The sequence below is a fragment of the Puntigrus tetrazona genome, chromosome 17, assembly GCF_018831695.1.
Source record: "Puntigrus tetrazona isolate hp1 chromosome 17, ASM1883169v1, whole genome shotgun sequence".
Classification (NCBI taxonomy): Eukaryota; Metazoa; Chordata; class Actinopteri; order Cypriniformes; family Cyprinidae; genus Puntigrus; species Puntigrus tetrazona.
The window spans coordinates 8,648,885-8,668,054 of record NC_056715.1 but is presented as its reverse complement, the minus strand read 5'-3'; the positions used below and the strand labels follow the sequence as shown (position 1 = coordinate 8,668,054).

General features: G+C 37.4%; 1 protein-coding gene across 2 annotated transcripts; it reads right to left on the bottom strand.

The window, feature by feature from the left end:
• Positions 1–915: 915 nt before the first annotated feature.
• Positions 916–18,816, bottom strand: ugp2b (UDP-glucose pyrophosphorylase 2b). Of its 2 annotated transcripts, XM_043263124.1 has the most exons (11): positions 18,682–18,816; positions 18,473–18,594; positions 14,435–14,568; positions 12,515–12,622; positions 7,458–7,643; positions 5,694–5,827; positions 4,260–4,557; positions 3,937–4,134; positions 2,052–2,294; positions 1,695–1,799; positions 916–1,611 (listed from the first exon to the last, which is right to left on the bottom strand). In XM_043263124.1, the coding sequence occupies exons 3-11, from the start codon at positions 14,531–14,533 to the stop codon at positions 1,504–1,506; spliced, it is 1,479 nt and encodes a 492-aa protein (XP_043119059.1). In that variant the 5' UTR covers positions 14,534–14,568; positions 18,473–18,594; positions 18,682–18,816; the 3' UTR covers positions 916–1,503. The 2 variants fall into 2 exon arrangements, with proteins under 2 accessions (XP_043119059.1, XP_043119058.1); XM_043263123.1 differs by lacking the exons at positions 18,473–18,594; positions 18,682–18,816 and adding an exon at positions 17,583–18,427.
• Between the last annotated feature and the right edge of the window lie 354 nt (positions 18,817–19,170).

Sequence of the window (19,170 nt, the reverse complement as noted above, 5' to 3'; positions counted from 1 at the left end):
AGATGTGTTTTGATGCATTTAACAGATTTGTGTCATGCGAATATATAATCGAATCATTATCCTTTAAATCATAATAAAACATAAATGTGCTACTGAACTAGCAAATTTGCCGTATGCATTCCTGTGCGAATAACAGTAACTAGCGCCAGACTCTGGAAAGCAGCTGTTGTCATCACATTGGAGCAGAGTTTGTCAGACCCATTTCCTGTTTTTGCTTCTAATGAGTTCATCTTGTGACACCGTTACAGTGTTCGCCAAATTTCATCCCCATGTGGTTCCATTACGGTGGAAATCAACAAAAGGATATGTGACAGGAGTTTTCTTTCCAATCTCAGTATCCATTGAGAATGCAGATCATTACTACAGATTCTTAATGAACTGGTATTGTACAGCGTTGTTGGATGCTCATTTCCTTGTTTTTTATTTTACATTTAAATTACTGGCGTTATCTAACGCTCACATTAAGTTAATATTTTACAATACCAGTAAATGAATAATACTGTTACGTGAAATCTTTAACAAATGTTAAAATAGGCACAAATTTTTGCTATACTATACATTGTAATGTTGCCTAAATTCACATTTTGTTAGAGCAGGAGCTGATTGTCAGGCTGGACCTCTTTGATCTTAAATCACCTGCGTCTCTCTGTGTTTGTGTGTGTGTGTCCTGTTGTGTGTGCAGGTTATTAACAGCAAGTTTAATGCTTGGCTGCTTTCACATTAACAGACCAGTGGAACACAATAACCTCCTGCCTCCAGGGAATCTGGAAGACCTTGTATACAGCCTTCATACACTGCTAAAACAGTACACTTTTTACTTTCTTTCCCTTCCCTGTGCACATACTTGTTTTCTCTTTTCCCCCTGCTGTAGATAACAAGCAGGTGTGTTTAATTTACAGAGAACAACCTCTATTGTTCTGTTCCATATTGCACTTTATTTAGTTCCACAGAACTTTCAGGATCTAGAGCAGGTTCTAGAACACAAAGACAGAACCGTCAGCCTTCACTGTTGCAGAACACTTATTGCTTTGCACTCTTTCTTTCACATTTTTGAGTGAGTAGCGGACATTGTGATGCTGTAGATACAACGCGAGGAATACTGCATTCTCAGAGTAAAAAACAAACAAAACACAACAATGAGATTTGTGAGGACCACTAAAGGACAGGAAACTAAAACAGAAACAGACACACACACACAACTACAAAAATAAATGTCTCTGGAATGGGCTGGAAATTATACGTCATTTGTGGTGGTGTGCTGCGATCAACACCACTAATGAAGGCTCTTAGAGTGGCAGGTATGGATCGGTCATGTGATTGGGCATCCAGGTCACATGACACGGAGGTGGTGTGCTCTAGGATCCACAAGTTCCAAGACACTTTAACTTTCCTTTGTGGATCTGGCCGGAATGTCGATTGTGTCTCTGATTGGTTACGAAGATGACAGTGATAGGTGTTGGTTGGTCATGTGATTCTGCTTCCAGGTCACACGACACAAAGGTGTCAGTGGTCCAGGATCCGAAGGTTTCCGGACACTATTTTATTTTCCAACATAGAGCCGGCCGGAATGTCGATTCGGTCTCCATGGTTTGCTATGATGATGACCGTTCCCTGCAAAAACAGAGGAATAATCAGACTGTACAACATCTTGCAAAAAAACCGCCTGTTTTTTTCCATCTGTTCCTAGCTCTTACCTTTAGAGAGACGTGCTTTCCGAAGGTCACGTCCCCAGACACCGTCAAGTGATCCAGCTCTAGCATGTCTGGAATGCTCTCGAATCGTGTGAGATATTCTTGAACCTGAAGGACACAAGGAAACTGGATCAAGGCTACACAAGCATTAGACTGTATATTGTCAGTCTGTTGTGAGAGTTTTCTTTAGGGATTCCAAAAGCTGTGATCATGAGCATGTCCTCATTTTCAAATCTTAGCGAGTTTCTGGCTGGCAGATTTGGTTGTCTTGAAACACTGGTGAGATCATGCCTATACACTGTGCAACGTGAGAGAAACACCATGGATCATTTGTTGTGAATGCTTCATTAGGTGCTCTACCTTGGTGAAGGAACTGCCCAGTTTGACATGAGGAGTTGTGGGAAACTCGCGCCTCTCACTCATGGTCAAAGACCCTGCCTCCAGGCTGTACAGGTTGGACATAACCAGCAGAAGGTCAGATGTGGTTTTGACAGGCAGGAAGCGGCTACGAGGCACGTTGATGCCCAAGGCATTATCAAAGCACTTGATGGCAGCCCCCACCGCGGTCTCCAGCTGAATAACATTCAGACCCCCATCTAGAGTCTGAAAGAAGAAAATCATTTTAAACAACAGTTTTCTAACATCTATATAGACTAATTATATACTTCACACAGTGTCACAAATTTGCCAATTTGACAAGTTACATAGAAATATTGCATTGCATAATATTCAATTCTCAAAAGTTTCAAAACCTGTCTCAGGCTTTTATATACCCCACTGTATATAAAATTAAGCCTAAAAGGAAATGGAAATTAGATGGAACAGATCTTTTCTTCGGTACTGTTATGTACATCCAATTGAAACAGATTATTGAAAAAGAAAATGCAGGACAGGATTTGGTTCCATTCATGGGCTGTTGATTGGATTCCGGCACATCTGAATGTGAATTTGCAGTTAGTTATAAGAAGAAGATGGGTTTATGTAAAATTTAAAATTGTTCTATAAAAGCACAATAATTGATGTTAAGTGTCGGTGAGGTTCAGTGAAAGCACTGTATAGTTGGTTTTGTTATCACAGGCAGAAAGTATAAGAAGTATAAGAACGACAAGAACAGGAAGCGGGTAGGAATCAGAAGCGAAGAAATCTAGAACAAACTCAAATTTCAGCTTAATATGTCTTGCTGGATGAGAGCCTGGGCCTTAGGGGGAGAAATGGTGCTACAATATGGAGCTCTGTTGAACTGTGTACTACTCTATACACACACACACACACTTGGCTATCTAAATGAGGACATACTACAGAACTCTACGGGTTTCATATAATGTGTATTATTCTGGGTGCTCCGGTTTCCTCCCACAGCCCAAAAACATACTCGTTAGGTTAACTGAAGACTCTAAATCATCACCGGATGTGTGTGAAGATGGAAGACTTGTGTCATGAATGTAGCGTTAAATGCGGGAGTGGCGAGGAAAAAAATTAAATAAATATAACATGCGTATTATAATTATTCCACACTACTCCCTGGATGTCCTCACAGGGAGCTTTGTTTGTCCCACTTCTGAGATTTTTTTTTACATACACTCACAACACACGCGCACACACAAACACCTTTATCTTATGGTTACCTTTCATTTCTTTAGTCTCCTGTGATGGACTGAGAACAGAAAACCCAACAGAAATGGTTTATAAAATGTACTTTTTGTGTCAGTTAAGATCTCCATCAAACTCTCTGATCCCAAGTCTTGAACTAGACCTCAAATGATCTCTACTCAAATGAGCTATTGGGTCTGGTATAAAAAGGACACTCAAACATACATCTCAACATCAGCTTGTTATAGTGTAGAGAGTTTTCTGAGTGGAAACACTCCACAAAGGAGACCGCTGAAGCGCAGTGTTACAGGGTCCCACAAGGCCTGATTAATGAATCGGGGTCTCAACTGAGGTTTTAGAAGTGATAGTATAAAGAAGAAGAAGCCCAATGGAATAAAACAGCGTTTCCTAGTGCACAGCTATAAATAGTGCTTTACAGTAAAATAAGGAGTGACTGTTTGGGGGAAACAATAACTTAAGGAAAATTAAAACAACAAAATAAAAGAAAATCAAATGTGTGGTTCCCCGAATGACTAGTTGGCTAATCTTTTTTTCAAAGAAACTATAAATTCATGTTCACTTGACTGCCATACTTTGATGCATCTTAAAAGGCAACACTCGAGCTGTTGTTTCTGCAAGCTTTAAGTTTCCTTACCTTAGGGTTGACTATGATTTCCATGTCCATGGCGTTCTGTTCCTGTAGCCTCTTTATGGCAGACAGGGAGATCCATAGGTTGTTGGTGTTGAAGATCTTAAACTTGGTCACCGATTTGAATTCATCTACATGAGCTTTGGGAACCTGGGCGATTTCCAGTAACCGAAGCTTACCATCATACTGAATGAGCGTACCTCCCTGGACAACACAAACACACAACATTCAATGTCAATGCATGCAAACATTCATTCAGTTATGCGCATGAACCAATCTATTTATCCAAGCCACTGAATAATATTTATGCACAAATAATATTCTCTCACCTTTACATCTGCTCTGGTCTTGTCTGTGACCTCCATGATGAACTCACAGCGTTTGCCGTTCGGCTGGCTCACCAGGTGGTTCAGAATATATAGGTCTACCGTTGCACCCAGGTTATCAATGTTGGAGACAAAAATGTACTCCTTCCCTTCAGCGATGAGCTGCTCCAACAGACCAGAGTTAAAAAAGCTGGCATAAATGTCACCGTGACCAGGAGGATACCACACATCTGCATTCTCTCCCATCATAGCCATGTCCTTAGCGACCGGCAACAATGACTCCTTATTTATCCGTGGATATCTGGAAAAAAGAGAGAGAAAGTCAAAATTTTGTTTCTAATATAGATTTGCGATACTTAGCATCACATTAGTTATTGTCTGTAACAGCGCTATTACCGTTAACTAGAACTAAAATGATTAAAACAGTAATTGAAATTAAAAATAAGTGAAATGAAGTAGTAAATGTAAAATGAAAAGTCAGAATATAAAAATTAAAAGCTAATTGAAGTTGATATATACATAAATAAATACAACAAATACAGGAGTAGTCTGTAAAATAAAAATATGATTATCATCATACTGGCCAAAGTCTTGTTTCAGATGCATTACTAAAAATCAGAATGGATAAAATAGATGCAAACAAACACATAAAGTGTCGTAAACATTTCAAGCTTTGTTTATATGGGCAGGAAAAATACACTGCTTATGCAAATGTGCTTTCACAGGGGCTCTAAAATCTTCTCTCGTTCTTGCATTTCAAGCTTATTCAGGTCAGATGAAGCCAGGGAAAACATCTGACATTCTGTGTAGTCTTCATCCTCCTCCTCGTCCTTTCATCACATTGTCTCTCGCACAAGCTTCAGCTTCAACCGGGACTAAATTTCTGCTGTCTTTTAGCTCTGTGTTCTGTATGTAACCATATCCCACGAGCGTCTGTTGTTAGCTTTGAGATAAATTTCTGCTCTGACAAGTCCATCAAATATTAACATATCCCCATTATTGCTTAGGATCCTCATCAATCTTTAACTTGTTTTTACAAAACTTTTTAAGGTTTGCAGGCTAAGGGTCAGCAGCACATGTTATGAAGGTAAAGAAATCCATTTTTTAGACTTCAAAATCATTGCCAAAAACCTGAATTACAATCTCTTTCTTTAGAGATATGAGCTCATGCAATGCATCATCAACCAAGTGATTGATTATACTCAAATTACATAAATGCTACATTATTACTGTGGGGTTTTTTATTTAGCAATATCCAGAATACATAGCTAAGTTAGATAAACTCAATAAATATAATTAAATATATAAAAAAATCAATAAATAATAACTATAAATAAATGGTTCCCTCTTTTTTTAGTTTAGGCTTATTAATTATAATTAGCTTCATTTGAAAAAAAAAAAAAAAGTTTAATGTCAGGTAAATGTGTGGGTTAATACCTGCTTTGGTTGAAAGTGTGTATCTTGACTCTGTGGTGAGTGTATTTTTGAAGGATCTTCTTGGTGTCTTCATCCGTATTGAAAGAGTTCATCAGCACCAGTGGAACATCAGCATTATATGTTTTATTCAAATGCTACAAAGACCAAAGAGAAAAGACTTACCAAAAACATTAATCATTAATGAAACATCATCAAACAAGTTAACTTATGTTTTATCCATTAACGCAAGTTAACAATGTCCACAGTGTTTCTCATTTTAATACTGATTTATTGGCATATAGGTTTATTACGTTCTACAACACATTCTGTTTTATCTGGGAGAATGACCTCTAGATACTCCTAAATAACAGGTTATTGTTTAGATAACAATGCTGTAAATGTGAGATCTTTAACACCAGAGCCAGATAAAACACGGTCTGAAATGGACATAGACATCTCTCTATTTAATCTCTGCAGTTACTCTGGTGCGATTAACAAGGTGTCAACAGTGCTGCAGTGAAATAATTGTGTGTATTTTTGGATCAAAGTTTAACACCAGTGGATCAAAGTTTAGTGCATACTAGACTGCAGTCATTTCCTGAATGTTCAAACTAATTACAAAAAAACCTTTGGTAAAATGCATAATGCCCAATGCCCAAACTAATGCAATTGCTTAGAATAGAATAGACCTTATTATTCTTTTTTTTTTTTTTTAAACAATCATACTGGGGTACAAAAATGTAGTCATACATACATTTAATTTCCCTGTGTTAACGGTTAATTATACTTTAAATAATTACAAGGTTCTCACAATAATGATTAAAATGAGTATCCATCAACCTATTTCAGAAAGTGCTGGATTTCACATTTTAGATCAGTTTTTTATAATTAATGTATGCCCATAAATCTCAACCTTAAAAGAAGCCAAATGGTATAAGCTGGCCTAAGGGCTTGCTAAAAGCCTGCCAACTGCAAAAACGGCAGCCTGTATTTCTGAGAGAGAAGGACAGATTACCTATTTACATGTACTAATAGGTCTTATTCAGTGAGTGGGATATCTGACGACATGAGGCAGGCAAACGGTCTGTCGTAGAGACACTGAGCTGAGTGTTCTTCAGTTAAGGCATCCCACAGGGCTCAGTATTCGGCCCCTATCTTTTTTTTCCCTCTTGCCCAGAACACAGCTCTCTCTGTTTCAGTTTCACCCCAAGTTCTCTTTCATGCTCACTACCTATCTTTCAGGCACTGAGAAAAATAACCAGCAGAGCCTGTTGCTGCTGGCTTAAAATGATCGCTCTGTATAAATGAAGGAATGTGCCTGTGTTGTACAGCTGTAGATGAGGAGAGCAAGAGAAGGGAAAGACAGAGGAACATATGTTTGTGATTTAAGACCTATGGGTGGAGGTCTATTTGCTCGCTTTCAAATCTCTCAGACAGCTGCTGTGTTTTTCCCAGCTAGACTGATTTGTATTTTCTTTGGGTTCAAATATGACAATCTCTTTTGTTCAAGATGCATTTAAAAGAGTCACTAATAATCTTAAAAAATGTGCAATGAAAAAAAAAAATCTGAATTTTAGTAATGTTTATTTTAAAATCAAATGTGGATTACATAATGCTAACTATTTATCAATTTCGTTGCAATAAAAAAATTAAACAAAAAACTAATCCAAAGTGCCAGCGTTTGGCTAATTAGCTTGGCGAACAATTGCTAAACAACTGTAATTGAGATTAACTGGAAAATATTATAGACCTCCATGTGTGAAACTATAGTGTCATATGACAAACCTCAATCTGTTGGACGGTTAGATCCAGGAAAGTGTTCTCATTACGGACGCTAATAAGGCTCTTAGGCCCTTTGCAGCCCATGCTGGTTCCCAGACCTCCATTCAGCTTCACCACCACCAGCTTATTCAGACTATCTGCTATGTTGTCTGGTAGACCCTTTGCCTTAATCTTATCATATGGCTGGATCTGAAACAAAGAAAAGACAAACAACTGTCAGTCAAGACATGCTTACATTTTTATCACCATCTGGAAGTTTATATTGTATATCATAAGGAGTTCTGGATTATATTGTACTAAATGATCCATCTAGTGACTACAATGAAGTCTTTAAATTTTATCCAGATGCTGTTGTGTGCGCGCATGTGTTTGTCTCACTGGATTTTTCTTTTAGAAAAAAAACAAAAGCGTCAGAAGTGAAATGTTGAGGTTAGTGCACTGTTATGATTGTGTCTGTGATCAATCTTATAGAATTACTGAGATCATTTTCAAATACACCAACCACAACATACAACACACATTGTGAAGGAACAACATTTCTCATAGAAACAGAAAAAAGGACCACCTTTAACCGAATAAACAGCCTGACTGTTGGAGACAGAAAGATGAGAAGAGAGAGACGATGGATGTGTTTCTGAAAAAAAAGAGCCTTTCCTTGACTTTCTTCCTCTTGTTTCCCAGAGGGCCATGGGGCACCACCACGAGACATAACTGATGAGTCAGATACCAATAGAACATCAACACACATTTGCACTAAAATTCAGATTATGATGCCCCACTTTGTGATTTTACCACAGATAAACACAAGAATGAAAAAAGGACTAAAAACTTAATCACAGTGACACACATCATTCCATGACGTAAACAGACAGACAGCTGGAGAACATCATGTAACCAAGGTCATAAAGCTTTTCAGGGGATACAGGGAAGCCAAGACACATGTGTAGTAAGAGGGGGGTGAAGATGAAAAGAAAGCATGAATTTCCCCTCAACCCCGTGAAGCACAAACCTGTGCAAACACTGTGAAGTGCTGTCGATTCACTGGCCATGTCAATCTCTGTGCTGACTGCCTACAAAATGCTGAAACAAATACTAACCTACTAATCTTGGTATAGCACAACCTCACGATAATGTAAATGTTTGTCGTGATCATCTCCATCCATGATACTTCTGAACTAGATCAATGGTTTTTGATTGAGTTGACCAATGAAATAAGCAGTGGGGAGAGATTTAGGTTTAACTGGTTTAGCGAAAAAAAAAAAAAAACAATGTGACAAAACAATAGATTTTTCAGTTCAGAATCTGTGACCACATATTTTGCTGTTAAAAAGTGGGGGAAAAAAAAAAAAAAAAAAAAAAAAAAAAAAAAAAGCTTCCTGGATGTCAGGTGCTCAGATACAGTCATAATGCAGTCTCAGTGATCAGATGAAAGAAAAACAAGTGTATTTTCATTTTTAATGTTCACAGTGCTCAAACATTGAGCCTGCCAGAAGGTTGGGCGGGCTGCTCATCACTTGGAGCAAACAACAGATGAAGAGGTAGAAAAGAGACAATCCTTTTATATGGCCAACTGTGTGCTTATTCACACCCAAAATGACTGCTCATTAATGCACAATAACGTACATCCAGCCATATTATTGTGGAATGACAGTTGATTTTTTGATTTTTAATCAAAGAATGATATATGACATTAACCACACAGATCATGGTGCCAGGCAATAACTTAGCATTTAAGTATTACCATATTCATATACCATTCTGTTTACATGTGAATCCATTGCATTTCACAGAAAAAAAAATTACTGTTTAGTAATTGTATTTGTTGTTTCGATTGGCTCAGCTTCAGTCTACTGTGCAGTGAAACTAGGTCATCAGTCATCCTTGGAATTACAAACAGCCCTGAAAAATATCTTCTATATACACTGACTGCAGTTTTATGGCCTACAAACAAACACAGACGCACACATTCATAATGCCATCCATTAATACTCATGACTGAAAATCAATCAGTAATAGCAGTGATATAAGTGAATGTGTTAAACGTGATTTAGTACTATTACAGAGAGAGAGAGAGAGAGAGAGAGAGAGAGTGTAGCAATAGTGTAGTGGTGTCTCTGTCGGTCTCTTATGTTGATGTAGTCTGAACATCTGATAACAACTCTTCACACACTTTCACTCTTTCACTTTCTCAACACTAGTAGTGTATACTTGCTTGAACACATTTTAGTAAGGTAACTTTACCTGTATTGTGTGACTCATTCAGTTTATTGTTTCTTACATTCTGGAGAAAAGTGTTTGCCAAAAAAAGTCTTAGAAATTAATCAGTCCTGCGTTTACTATGATTGTGTTCTACTGTGTGATTTTCATAGTCATTGTCTATGAGCCTAATTCATAAAATACATGCAGAATAAATTTCTGTGTTAATCATGCATCCTGGTATTCTTGTGTAAACTGTAGTAATTTATGCAATGTGTTAATATACATATACATGCCCTGTATCTAAACTCTGATCAGGTGTTGTGGTGGTGGTGGGTTCAATCCTTTCAAGCGTCTATAGTTCCTTGTTTCTTTTTGTATTGTCATTTATCTTGCGTGTGGATTAAATAAAGCAGCAATCCTTTGTCTATTGCTTTTGATAATCAAAATGTTTCTATACACACAGCCTGTTTTTAGTGCCTTTGATAGAACGGTTGCAATGCAGTTTAGGTAGCATTATTGTGGTTATGAAAGGCATATGACTAAACATGAGCCCAGTCCCAAACCACCATGACACCACCTCCCCTGAGGGGAAGAACATGGCTTATGAAACATGGCTTATTGAATTAACTAACCAGTCAACCAGAGAACAATAGGGATTGTCTAACTGCTGGTAAAGAAAAGAACAAAATTATGTGAGAACTGAGCTTCAAAACAAAAAGCAGGAATCCTTTATTTTAAACCCGTTTTACATGTTGAATGAGATTGTTGAAACATTATTTCTGGGTCAGCCACATTCCAGTTGCTCAAACCCCTTCACACATTCATAATCACACACACTGCATAAATAAAACCCCTCAAAGATCCCACAGCGTCACAAGATCGGAATCTCATTAGCTCAGTCAGAAAACCACAATTCCAAGTCTGTTTGCATCGTAAGCACATTAGAAGAGCTTCTCCATCTTACAGGAGGAGAGGCTGATGGCAAGTATTTAAAGGTTCATAGAGGTAATACAAGGCATCGGAAGCTGAGAATTACCTGGAGAACATCAATTGGTGCGCAGTGCTTTTTAAAATCTGCATTCTAGGTTATTTACTGTGGTGAATTGAGGAGAGAAGTCTTGAACTAAATTCGTTCAAACAGGAGGGACATCATTACTCTGTGGAATACTTACAAATGTAAATTATGAAACACTATTTATATAGCAATCCTTTTCCAACACATAGTGCTCAACAATAATGATGGCTTGGGGCCAGTCTAGCATTCTCAGTGCACACTTTTGTTGATAATGTGTTTTTATGTCTTGCAAATAGACTTCATTTAACACAGTTGTTACTAATTCAGCAAAACTATAAACAAATTAAGTTTTTTTTAATATATACATAATTTTATAGCTATTACTGTAAAATGCAATCATAAATTAGTTGTACAGTTAAAAAAGAATAAATATTAAATATTTCAAAATGTATAAGTATTTTTATGATGCTAATTTAAAAACATTTTATATTAAAACTAAAACTAAAAATAAAATGAAAACAAATAAATACACCCAATTTAGCTAAGCTAATTTGTTTTTTTTTTTTTAATGTGGGTTTGGGTGTGAGAGAAAGAATGTGAAATCTCACGATGAACTCAACATAAAATCTGGGTAAAAAAAGTTCTGGGTAAAGGTTCCAATAATTACCCTTTTTTTTGTTACTGCAAACAAGCCAATCAGCCACTTATCTTGGGTATAACATATCTACTGGGACAACACTGGTCATTATTACAGCAATCATAAGATGTGACGTTGCAGGATGTTATGTGGCAACAGATGAGGACTAGCTAGCCTTTATACACCTAGCAGATGTTAATGGTGACTTTTTTTTGGTCAAAGACGGTTTCATAAGAACAAACACACAATGACACACCCGTAACTTCCAATGAGAGAAAGTACAGACAGCCCATCCCTAAGGACCCAACATCCCAAACCAAACACATTGCAGCATTTACAGTACATTATGCAGAACTGGTGAAATTTCATTTCTACATAACACGCAAGAACCTCACCTTCTCCAAATATCCTTCCATTGCACACACACACAGACACAAAGGTCCGTAAACATCACTCTTTATTTAGAAGGAGATCAGTTTCTGTGTTGTCTTGTGAGTTTAAAACAGGAAATTCTGGAGCAAGGCATTTAATATCCAGCTCACATAACCTTGCTATATATTCTGCATAGTGTAGTTTTAAACATCTCACATGCAGCTTCATGGTAAAGCCTGCATATGGTTTCTCATGGAGCTAAAAGTCTTGCATGTACGTTTCTGGCTCTTAGAGAACATTGCATAATCATCACAGACCGAGAGGAAAGCAGACCAGATTCTTTATGTGAAACACAAACACACAGCCAAATTAAATTAGGAGATACTTTTGTTCATGGCTTATCTGCCTTACAGCCTCCCTTGCCCACAGATGAATCAATTTCCAAGCTTTTTTTGTAATTTTCCTTGGACACACACAATCATTCACATTAGGTCTGTCTACTACTGTACTCTCTAATACTCTAACTGGACTCAAAGACTTTGGATATGTAAGTAAAAGTGTATGAACGTCATGCAAATTAATTCATGCTGTCTAATTCCCAGAGCCTGAGGCAACACTAATACCCACACATGAGACTCAAGCAGAGGCTCTGAGTACTGCCTGTCTGTCTGTTTTAATGCTTGAGGTGTATATAGACACATTAGCCTTCACTTTCTCTGCATAGATTCAGTTTATACTGTAGGTCTATAATCAGATTAATACTATGAATGTAATATGAATGAGTGCAAGAATAATGCCTGTGTTACAATCAATCAATCAATCATTTGCTTAACTTACCGAGTCCTCAGGGGGCCTGTTGATTTTCGACCACTCTACCGAAGGTCCCTTCACCTGCAGAAATCGGTGGAATAACTTCCTAAATCCTTCAAAGTCCTTCTTAGACACCTGAGGAAGAAAGCAGGCAAAAATTTATTATTAAGGAAGGTCCTAATTTTCAGTCATCTAATTATCAACCTCTAGGTATTTTGGCAGAATATCCAAGATAGTTTGAGTACTTTTTTTGAGATTTAAATCTTTTAAAAGCATTGGCTGTCACCTTCCTCCACTGAATCACAAATTTCTTATGATTCTAGTCTGCTTTAAAACAACAACAACAACAACAACAAAACAACTTTCCAGCATAACGTTTCTAATCTTGTTTTGTACAATCTGGCAATTAAAACTCCTAAAGGCTTCTGAAATAATTAACACCCTGCTGTGAGAGATCACTGGGACCTCAGGCCTCTCACTGAGCACATCATTAAAAATAAAACCTGTTTGATGAAAATCCATAAACCTCCTTGTGCCTGCTGAGAATTTAAAGTTCAATAACTTTGTACTCTAATCAAAGTGTAACTTTGATAAATAAACCTGGAAAAAAGCCTGTGAGGCAACCAAATCGACCGAAGAAAACAACGGTCAACAGTTTAGTATTAAGTAGCACTTAACAAAATGCATTGGCCAAATAAAATAGATTTAGGGTTGACAGTGTAATAATAATAATAATAATAATAATAATTATCTTAATGTGAGAATCAAAATCAGCCACCTACGAATCAGGAATGGTATATTTACTGTTGACGTGACAGACTGGTAATGTTACTGGTAATGTTTAGATTAAATTACTTTAGAAACAATAGTGACTGACATAACAGTGCTTTTGACATCCCGACTTAAAAGGCAGCTACAATGAATGGTAGAGTGAGAGTTTGTATACATACACGTGGATGTCTTTATGAAAGTGGCGCAACTATGTAAACTGTAATCTAATGACTTCTCCTTATCGTACTTTCTTTGAGGTAGCAGGGTGTGGGTTTTAATACGTCATTTGGCAGAACATGCTTGGGTGGGATGACGGGAGTCTGTGTGAAATGGAGAGGGAGGGACACAAGCGGTCAGTGTGTGTCACTGTGATGACAGCTAAGTCTGATTATTACCATATGGTGCCGAGGAAACACTGGGGTGGATCGCCAGACAGCTCATAGTTTTGCTATCTGACCTACTCAAAGTGCCTCAAAACTGAGACGTTCAGTGACAAATAGGAAAATGAAAGGAGGGGGAAAAAATGAACACGCGGAAGTGGTTTGAGGCTGAAGAGAAAATGCATCATGATGAAGCTAGTCTCATGGTGAGACTAATTAAACATCAGCTCAGCAGTGCAATGAAATCTCTCCTGTCACGCTGGCATATCATTCATCAGCTGCTGCACTCAGATGCCACCTAAAGAGGCTCCCCTTTCATTTTTCATCTTTGCTCCCTTTTTCATTTTAATGTGCACTGAAACTGTGAGACTACAAAGAATAAATTTAGCATGACGCTGAAACATCATATGTTCCTGATCACACCTATACTATCTTTTATGAGGGTTTACGGTCAGTAGAATTTTTTTAAAAAAGGGACAAATGCTGTTATATTGAACTGTCATTTCATCAAAGAGTCCTGAAAATATAAGGTTCCGTCAATAAGAAATGTTTTTGGCACCAAATCAGCATTCATCTTTGCCATCAATGGAATAAGTTACAATTTAAAATATATTCAATCAGGGGAAAAAAAATTATTCTAATACCATTTCACAATAGTTCTCTTTTACTGTTTTTTTAAGAACATATTCAAGACCCCAAACCTGGTGTACATAAATCATCCGTGTAATAAAAAGGTAAATTAGGTAGCTGACTTTTGAAAAATGTATTTAATTCATTAAAAATTCTTTTATCTCACCTCAGCTTCTGCACCTTTGGCTGTGCCTGAAAGTTTTTCCAGCTCAGCGTGCATCGAGCTCTCCAGCTGCTGTCGCATCACTTCCTGAAACTGAGCCATCCCGTTGCGGTTGCTCGGTAACTCTTTGCTCAGACCTACAATTAAAACCATACACCTTAATGTTGAAGTTCTTACATTAGCTTTGCAATAAAAAAAAAAAACCTTCTGACCTTCCTGAAAGTCAGTTTAACGATTTTCCTGCAAACAGTCTGCAGCAGGCCGATGAACAACCTATCACTTTAGGTCAAAATCAATTGAATATCTGATTCCCATAAGCCTTAAAAACCTTTTGTTCCAATGTCTTATGTCAAAATACTTGACGCTCCTTGAATGCCTGTTTTGTAGACCAATATAAATTGACGTAGAAACTAAAATATATAGGTCCCAGTATAGGACCTAGGTATATTGGTTTCAGTGGTGTCAATGAAGAATGTAGGTGGTGTATTTAAATACAGTCCCTTAAAAAAAAGAGCTTTAAATCAAATAGATTTGTAGAAATCTGTGACAAAGAAAATGACAAGCAATATTAATAATTAGGCAACTGTGCCACAATCAAAACACTCCCATTCAAAAAACACGAAAGCACATACATGTTATCAAGCACATATGTTATCGCATATATGTTAACACACATCCTCCACTGGGCTAAGGGTTCATTTGCTGTAAATCTGCCAATTTACACTGGCAGTAATGTAAGGTGTGACTCCCTGTTCTACCACAAACACCCTCTTTTACTCTTGAGTGAGTGGGTACAATAGAGAGGTTAAACTACATTCTTTTGATATGGTTTTTCCAACAGAAGTTGCTGAGCTTGAGGTATAAGTTACGAAAAGGTGAACTGTATTTCTGTTTATTATTGTTATTATTTGTGTAGCATTTATTTGGTATACAGTAAGCAAAGGAATGTCGGGGAGACATAAGTGTAAACAGATTCATGCTTAAGACAACAGCTCTTATATCTCCCAAGTAAGCACACTCCCTTGTGTGCCACAGCACTGACTACCTGATTGAATCCTGCTCAACCACATTTTCGTTGGTATGCACCCAGTGCTTTTATTCTCTTGCCAGTGTGCAAAATTATTTATCTGCTAACATGCTTACTGGCATGTGACACTTACAATCCAGTAAATGATGGTATAAGCTGGCACATTTTCCTCAGAATTGTCTAATACACCAACATTACCCTCAATTCTACCTACAAATAAAACTAAACAGTGGCTTGACTTTGATTTATAGATATTGGTTATTTATTTGGTTATAACAGACAGTGTTATTTCACATGCGGTGATTCACAATATGATATGGTCCCTCTGGAAGATCTAACCAGAGTTAAAGAGGGCAGCCATAATGTACAGGATAAAAGCAAGAGTTATTTTCTTTTAAAGACTGGCTGACCGTACATTGTTCCGCTTACAAAGCTATTTACCAACTGAATAAATCAGAAGGACATGAAATATTGATTTGCGCTTCAATATATGTAACTACTTGAGCAGAAAGAAAATGGATTGATGCAATACTTCTGCACAATTACGCCTTAGGAGTATTTTGTAAAGGCACACTGTAAAGCAAACATTTTCAGAATACCTAAAAAAAAAAAAAAAATCTAAATTAATTGCTTTATGCAAAAAACTTAAACACTAACCTGATGACATTAGGTTACACCAGCAAAATTAACTTTACGAGTGAGAAAAAACTAATTTGTGCTAAAACATTGGCAACTAATAAAAAAAGTTTAACTCAAATTTAACTCAAAAAGCAGTCTCATGAAAAAACAAAAGCACTCTCAGTCTCACCCAGTCTCATGAAAATGTGTATAAATAGTATGCCAAATAAAATGGTATTGATACACATGTGCTTGGTGTGCATACGATAAGCAGTTTTCGGTGCACGATACGCATCTACCCCAAAACCCTGATCCTATACATAATGTATCACATTCATAATATCAAGTAACAAAAAGATTTTACTATTTTATTGGTTTGCATTTGCACATTTCTTGCATGTCTTGTGTTAAAGTCTCTCAGAATGAGGTCTTTAGCTGCATTGATTACATATTGTATGCCATTTACAAATGACTCTACCAACACATTAACGGATCAGTTCTACGTGACCAGAAAGGTGTTCTTCCTTTACAGAAACATGAACAAATAACTTTAGAAGCATAACGTTTGGAAAAAGCTGCTGCTTTCAAGCTATGTTCAAACCCCAGAAGTTTAAAAGCATGAAACGTGATGGTCATCATTCGAAAATCATCCAAAGAATCACTGATCCATAGGAAGCCAAATCAGTTTCACAAACTGGCTTATTTAAAAAGTGACCCATAAAAAAAGGCTGAATCTGGTTAATGATTTACTCCATGACTCAAAAGTTTGAGGTTAGTAAGATTTATTAGTTAAAGCTATCAGAAAAAAAAAATACAGCTATAATTTACATTTTTAAAACAGATTTCAATAGCCTAATGTTTTACAGTAGTGTGTTTTTAAATATAAATACACATAAATGCAGTCTTTGTGTGCATAAAAAAACATACAAAAAAAAAATAAAAATCTTACTAAACCCAAAACTTTACACAGTGTAAATGTTTGGTTGTAACATTTTAAAAACAAAAATACTAAAAAATCTGGGATTTTTCAATATGACCTCATACCTTTGGACTCTACCGTACATCGAAACACTGCCAACCACGTAAAGCCACAGAACTAAAGCCAGTATCCCCTGTAATTGTGTTTAATGTCAAATCTCTTTAAATTACAGACACTGTCAGGCCAAATGAATAGCTGTCTGAGAACCAGACCTCTGACAGCCAAACCAAAGTGAGGAATGGACAGACAGCCTGGAAAGGTCTGGGGTTTACAAAATGCTTTCTAAAAACCCAACTTTGCCAGCGTATCAGTCAGCATTGACTGAGGGGTCCATTCAGCTCTCACTCTCATCAGAATTCAACTGACAGCTTGTACACGGTGCAGTAAGAACCAGTTGATCACTTGATACCAGTAATTAATCACCTAATTAATAGTTATATCCAGGGAACCAATACAACCTTAAATATACGTTATAAGTAAGCAAAAAAACCCATAAACAACAACAACTACAAAAAAACAGGACTTACCTTCAACGTAAAGCGACATGGTCTCTGTGCTCTAAACTCAATGAAAGGCAGTTCGATTAAATAGCACAACAATAATCCTGCTTTTTCGCCTAATCCCGTTCAAGTCATGGGACGAAACCGCAAAATAAACACAGCCCTGTCGGGATATGAGGCTTATTGGTAGTAGTAGTAGTAGTAGTAGTAGTAGTAATAATAATAAGAAGAAGACAGACGGTCAGCTGATCGATTCTCTCATTCTGTTCAAGAGCGCTTTTTCTCTGTCGTTCATGCGCTTTTAAATGAACCATCTCTCCCTCTCTTTCTCTCCTCCCACTGACTATCGAGTAACGCAAGGTGAATAAACGACTGTCTCGTCGACCTTTACTCGCGTGCGCGTTTATTGCTCAAAGGAGACGGCGCGTTATAATAAAAGATGGAGTGATTATGTACATCTCCCTGCGCGTTATCTGCGGGGATTACATTTGTGCTCAGCCCCTTTGGTCCGTCATGATTCAACGAGTCACGTTACGTGTCTAGCCGCACTTCCTCGATCACGTCCAACCGGTTGTGTCTTAGGATCATTTCTAAAAAAAAAAGAGTCAATTTTGTTTACTTTAGCAAACAAAAACGTTTTTGTTGTAGCATACTGTGTGCAATGAAATGTTGTTGGCTACGGTGGTATAAGTTAGTATGGACTGTATGCAGTATTTTCGTCCTTGCGAGCACAGAGCAGCAGCGTTCTCCTCTCTGTGTAAACCAGTAGTAGACGTCTGACGATGTGGCACGGCTTCAGAAGAAACGTCGCTTTTAACATGGTTTAGGGTTTAGGAACGCGCTAGAGAAAGTGGTTCCCTGGCGTTATAGTGCTATAAAAGCCACGCGAGTGTGAAAGTAGATTTGAAATGTCTTACTCTGAAGGCTGGAGGATGCTGTCGGGGAGCTGCTGAAGGTTGTTCCGGAACAGCGACGTGTTTCCCTCTCTGGCCAACCAACTTTCTCCTCTCAGAAGCAGCAGTGCGGGGTCACCGAGACACTGCGGAAGTACTTCGTTTAGAAACATCCCGAACATCATGCATTCAATCAGAAGAGCTGCTTAGAAACCAGAATTATATAGACCTACGTCAGTTGTCACCGTTCCCCTTTTTCAAATGATCGCGCTATCACTTGATGAATTTTGATTCTTAATGAAGTATCACACTCAGATGTTATCATATTACAATGTACAGCAAAACACGTTTTTTATTTATTTAGTAAACAAATGCCAGGTATTACAAACATTGCAGTACATTAATTCCCAAAGGGAAAACGTAAACTCGTAGTAACCAATGAGGGCGTTGCATTTCAGAGAGGCGCATCTCATTGGCTGAATGCGTCGGACTGCAGTGTTGCCATGTCCTCTTATTGTAGGCGATTTGTGGATTGGCTTTTAAAGAAATCGCTTATCAATAGAAACTGCTGGGTTGCGATTTTTTTAGCGTGTTTGAATAATGAAATCGCTTAAAATGGGACTTCTTCTTCGATTATTCATAATACAAATACATACAACAATAAAACATCGTTTACCAAAAAGAGCAACAAATACATACCTATTATCTAAGACTAAGTCATT

What these genes read in the sequence shown, in the direction of transcription:
- ugp2b (XM_043263123.1), bottom strand. An exon ending in ACAGGCCCCCTGAGGACTCG is followed by an intron (nt 7,644 to 12,514) that starts GTAAGTTAAGCA and finishes TCTTTGTTTCAG; the next exon opens with ATCCAGCCATATGATAAGAT. An exon ending in GAAAGCACGTCTCTCTAAAG is followed by an intron (nt 1,612 to 1,694) that starts GTAAGAGCTAGG and finishes CTGTTTTTGCAG; the next exon opens with GGAACGGTCATCATCATAGC.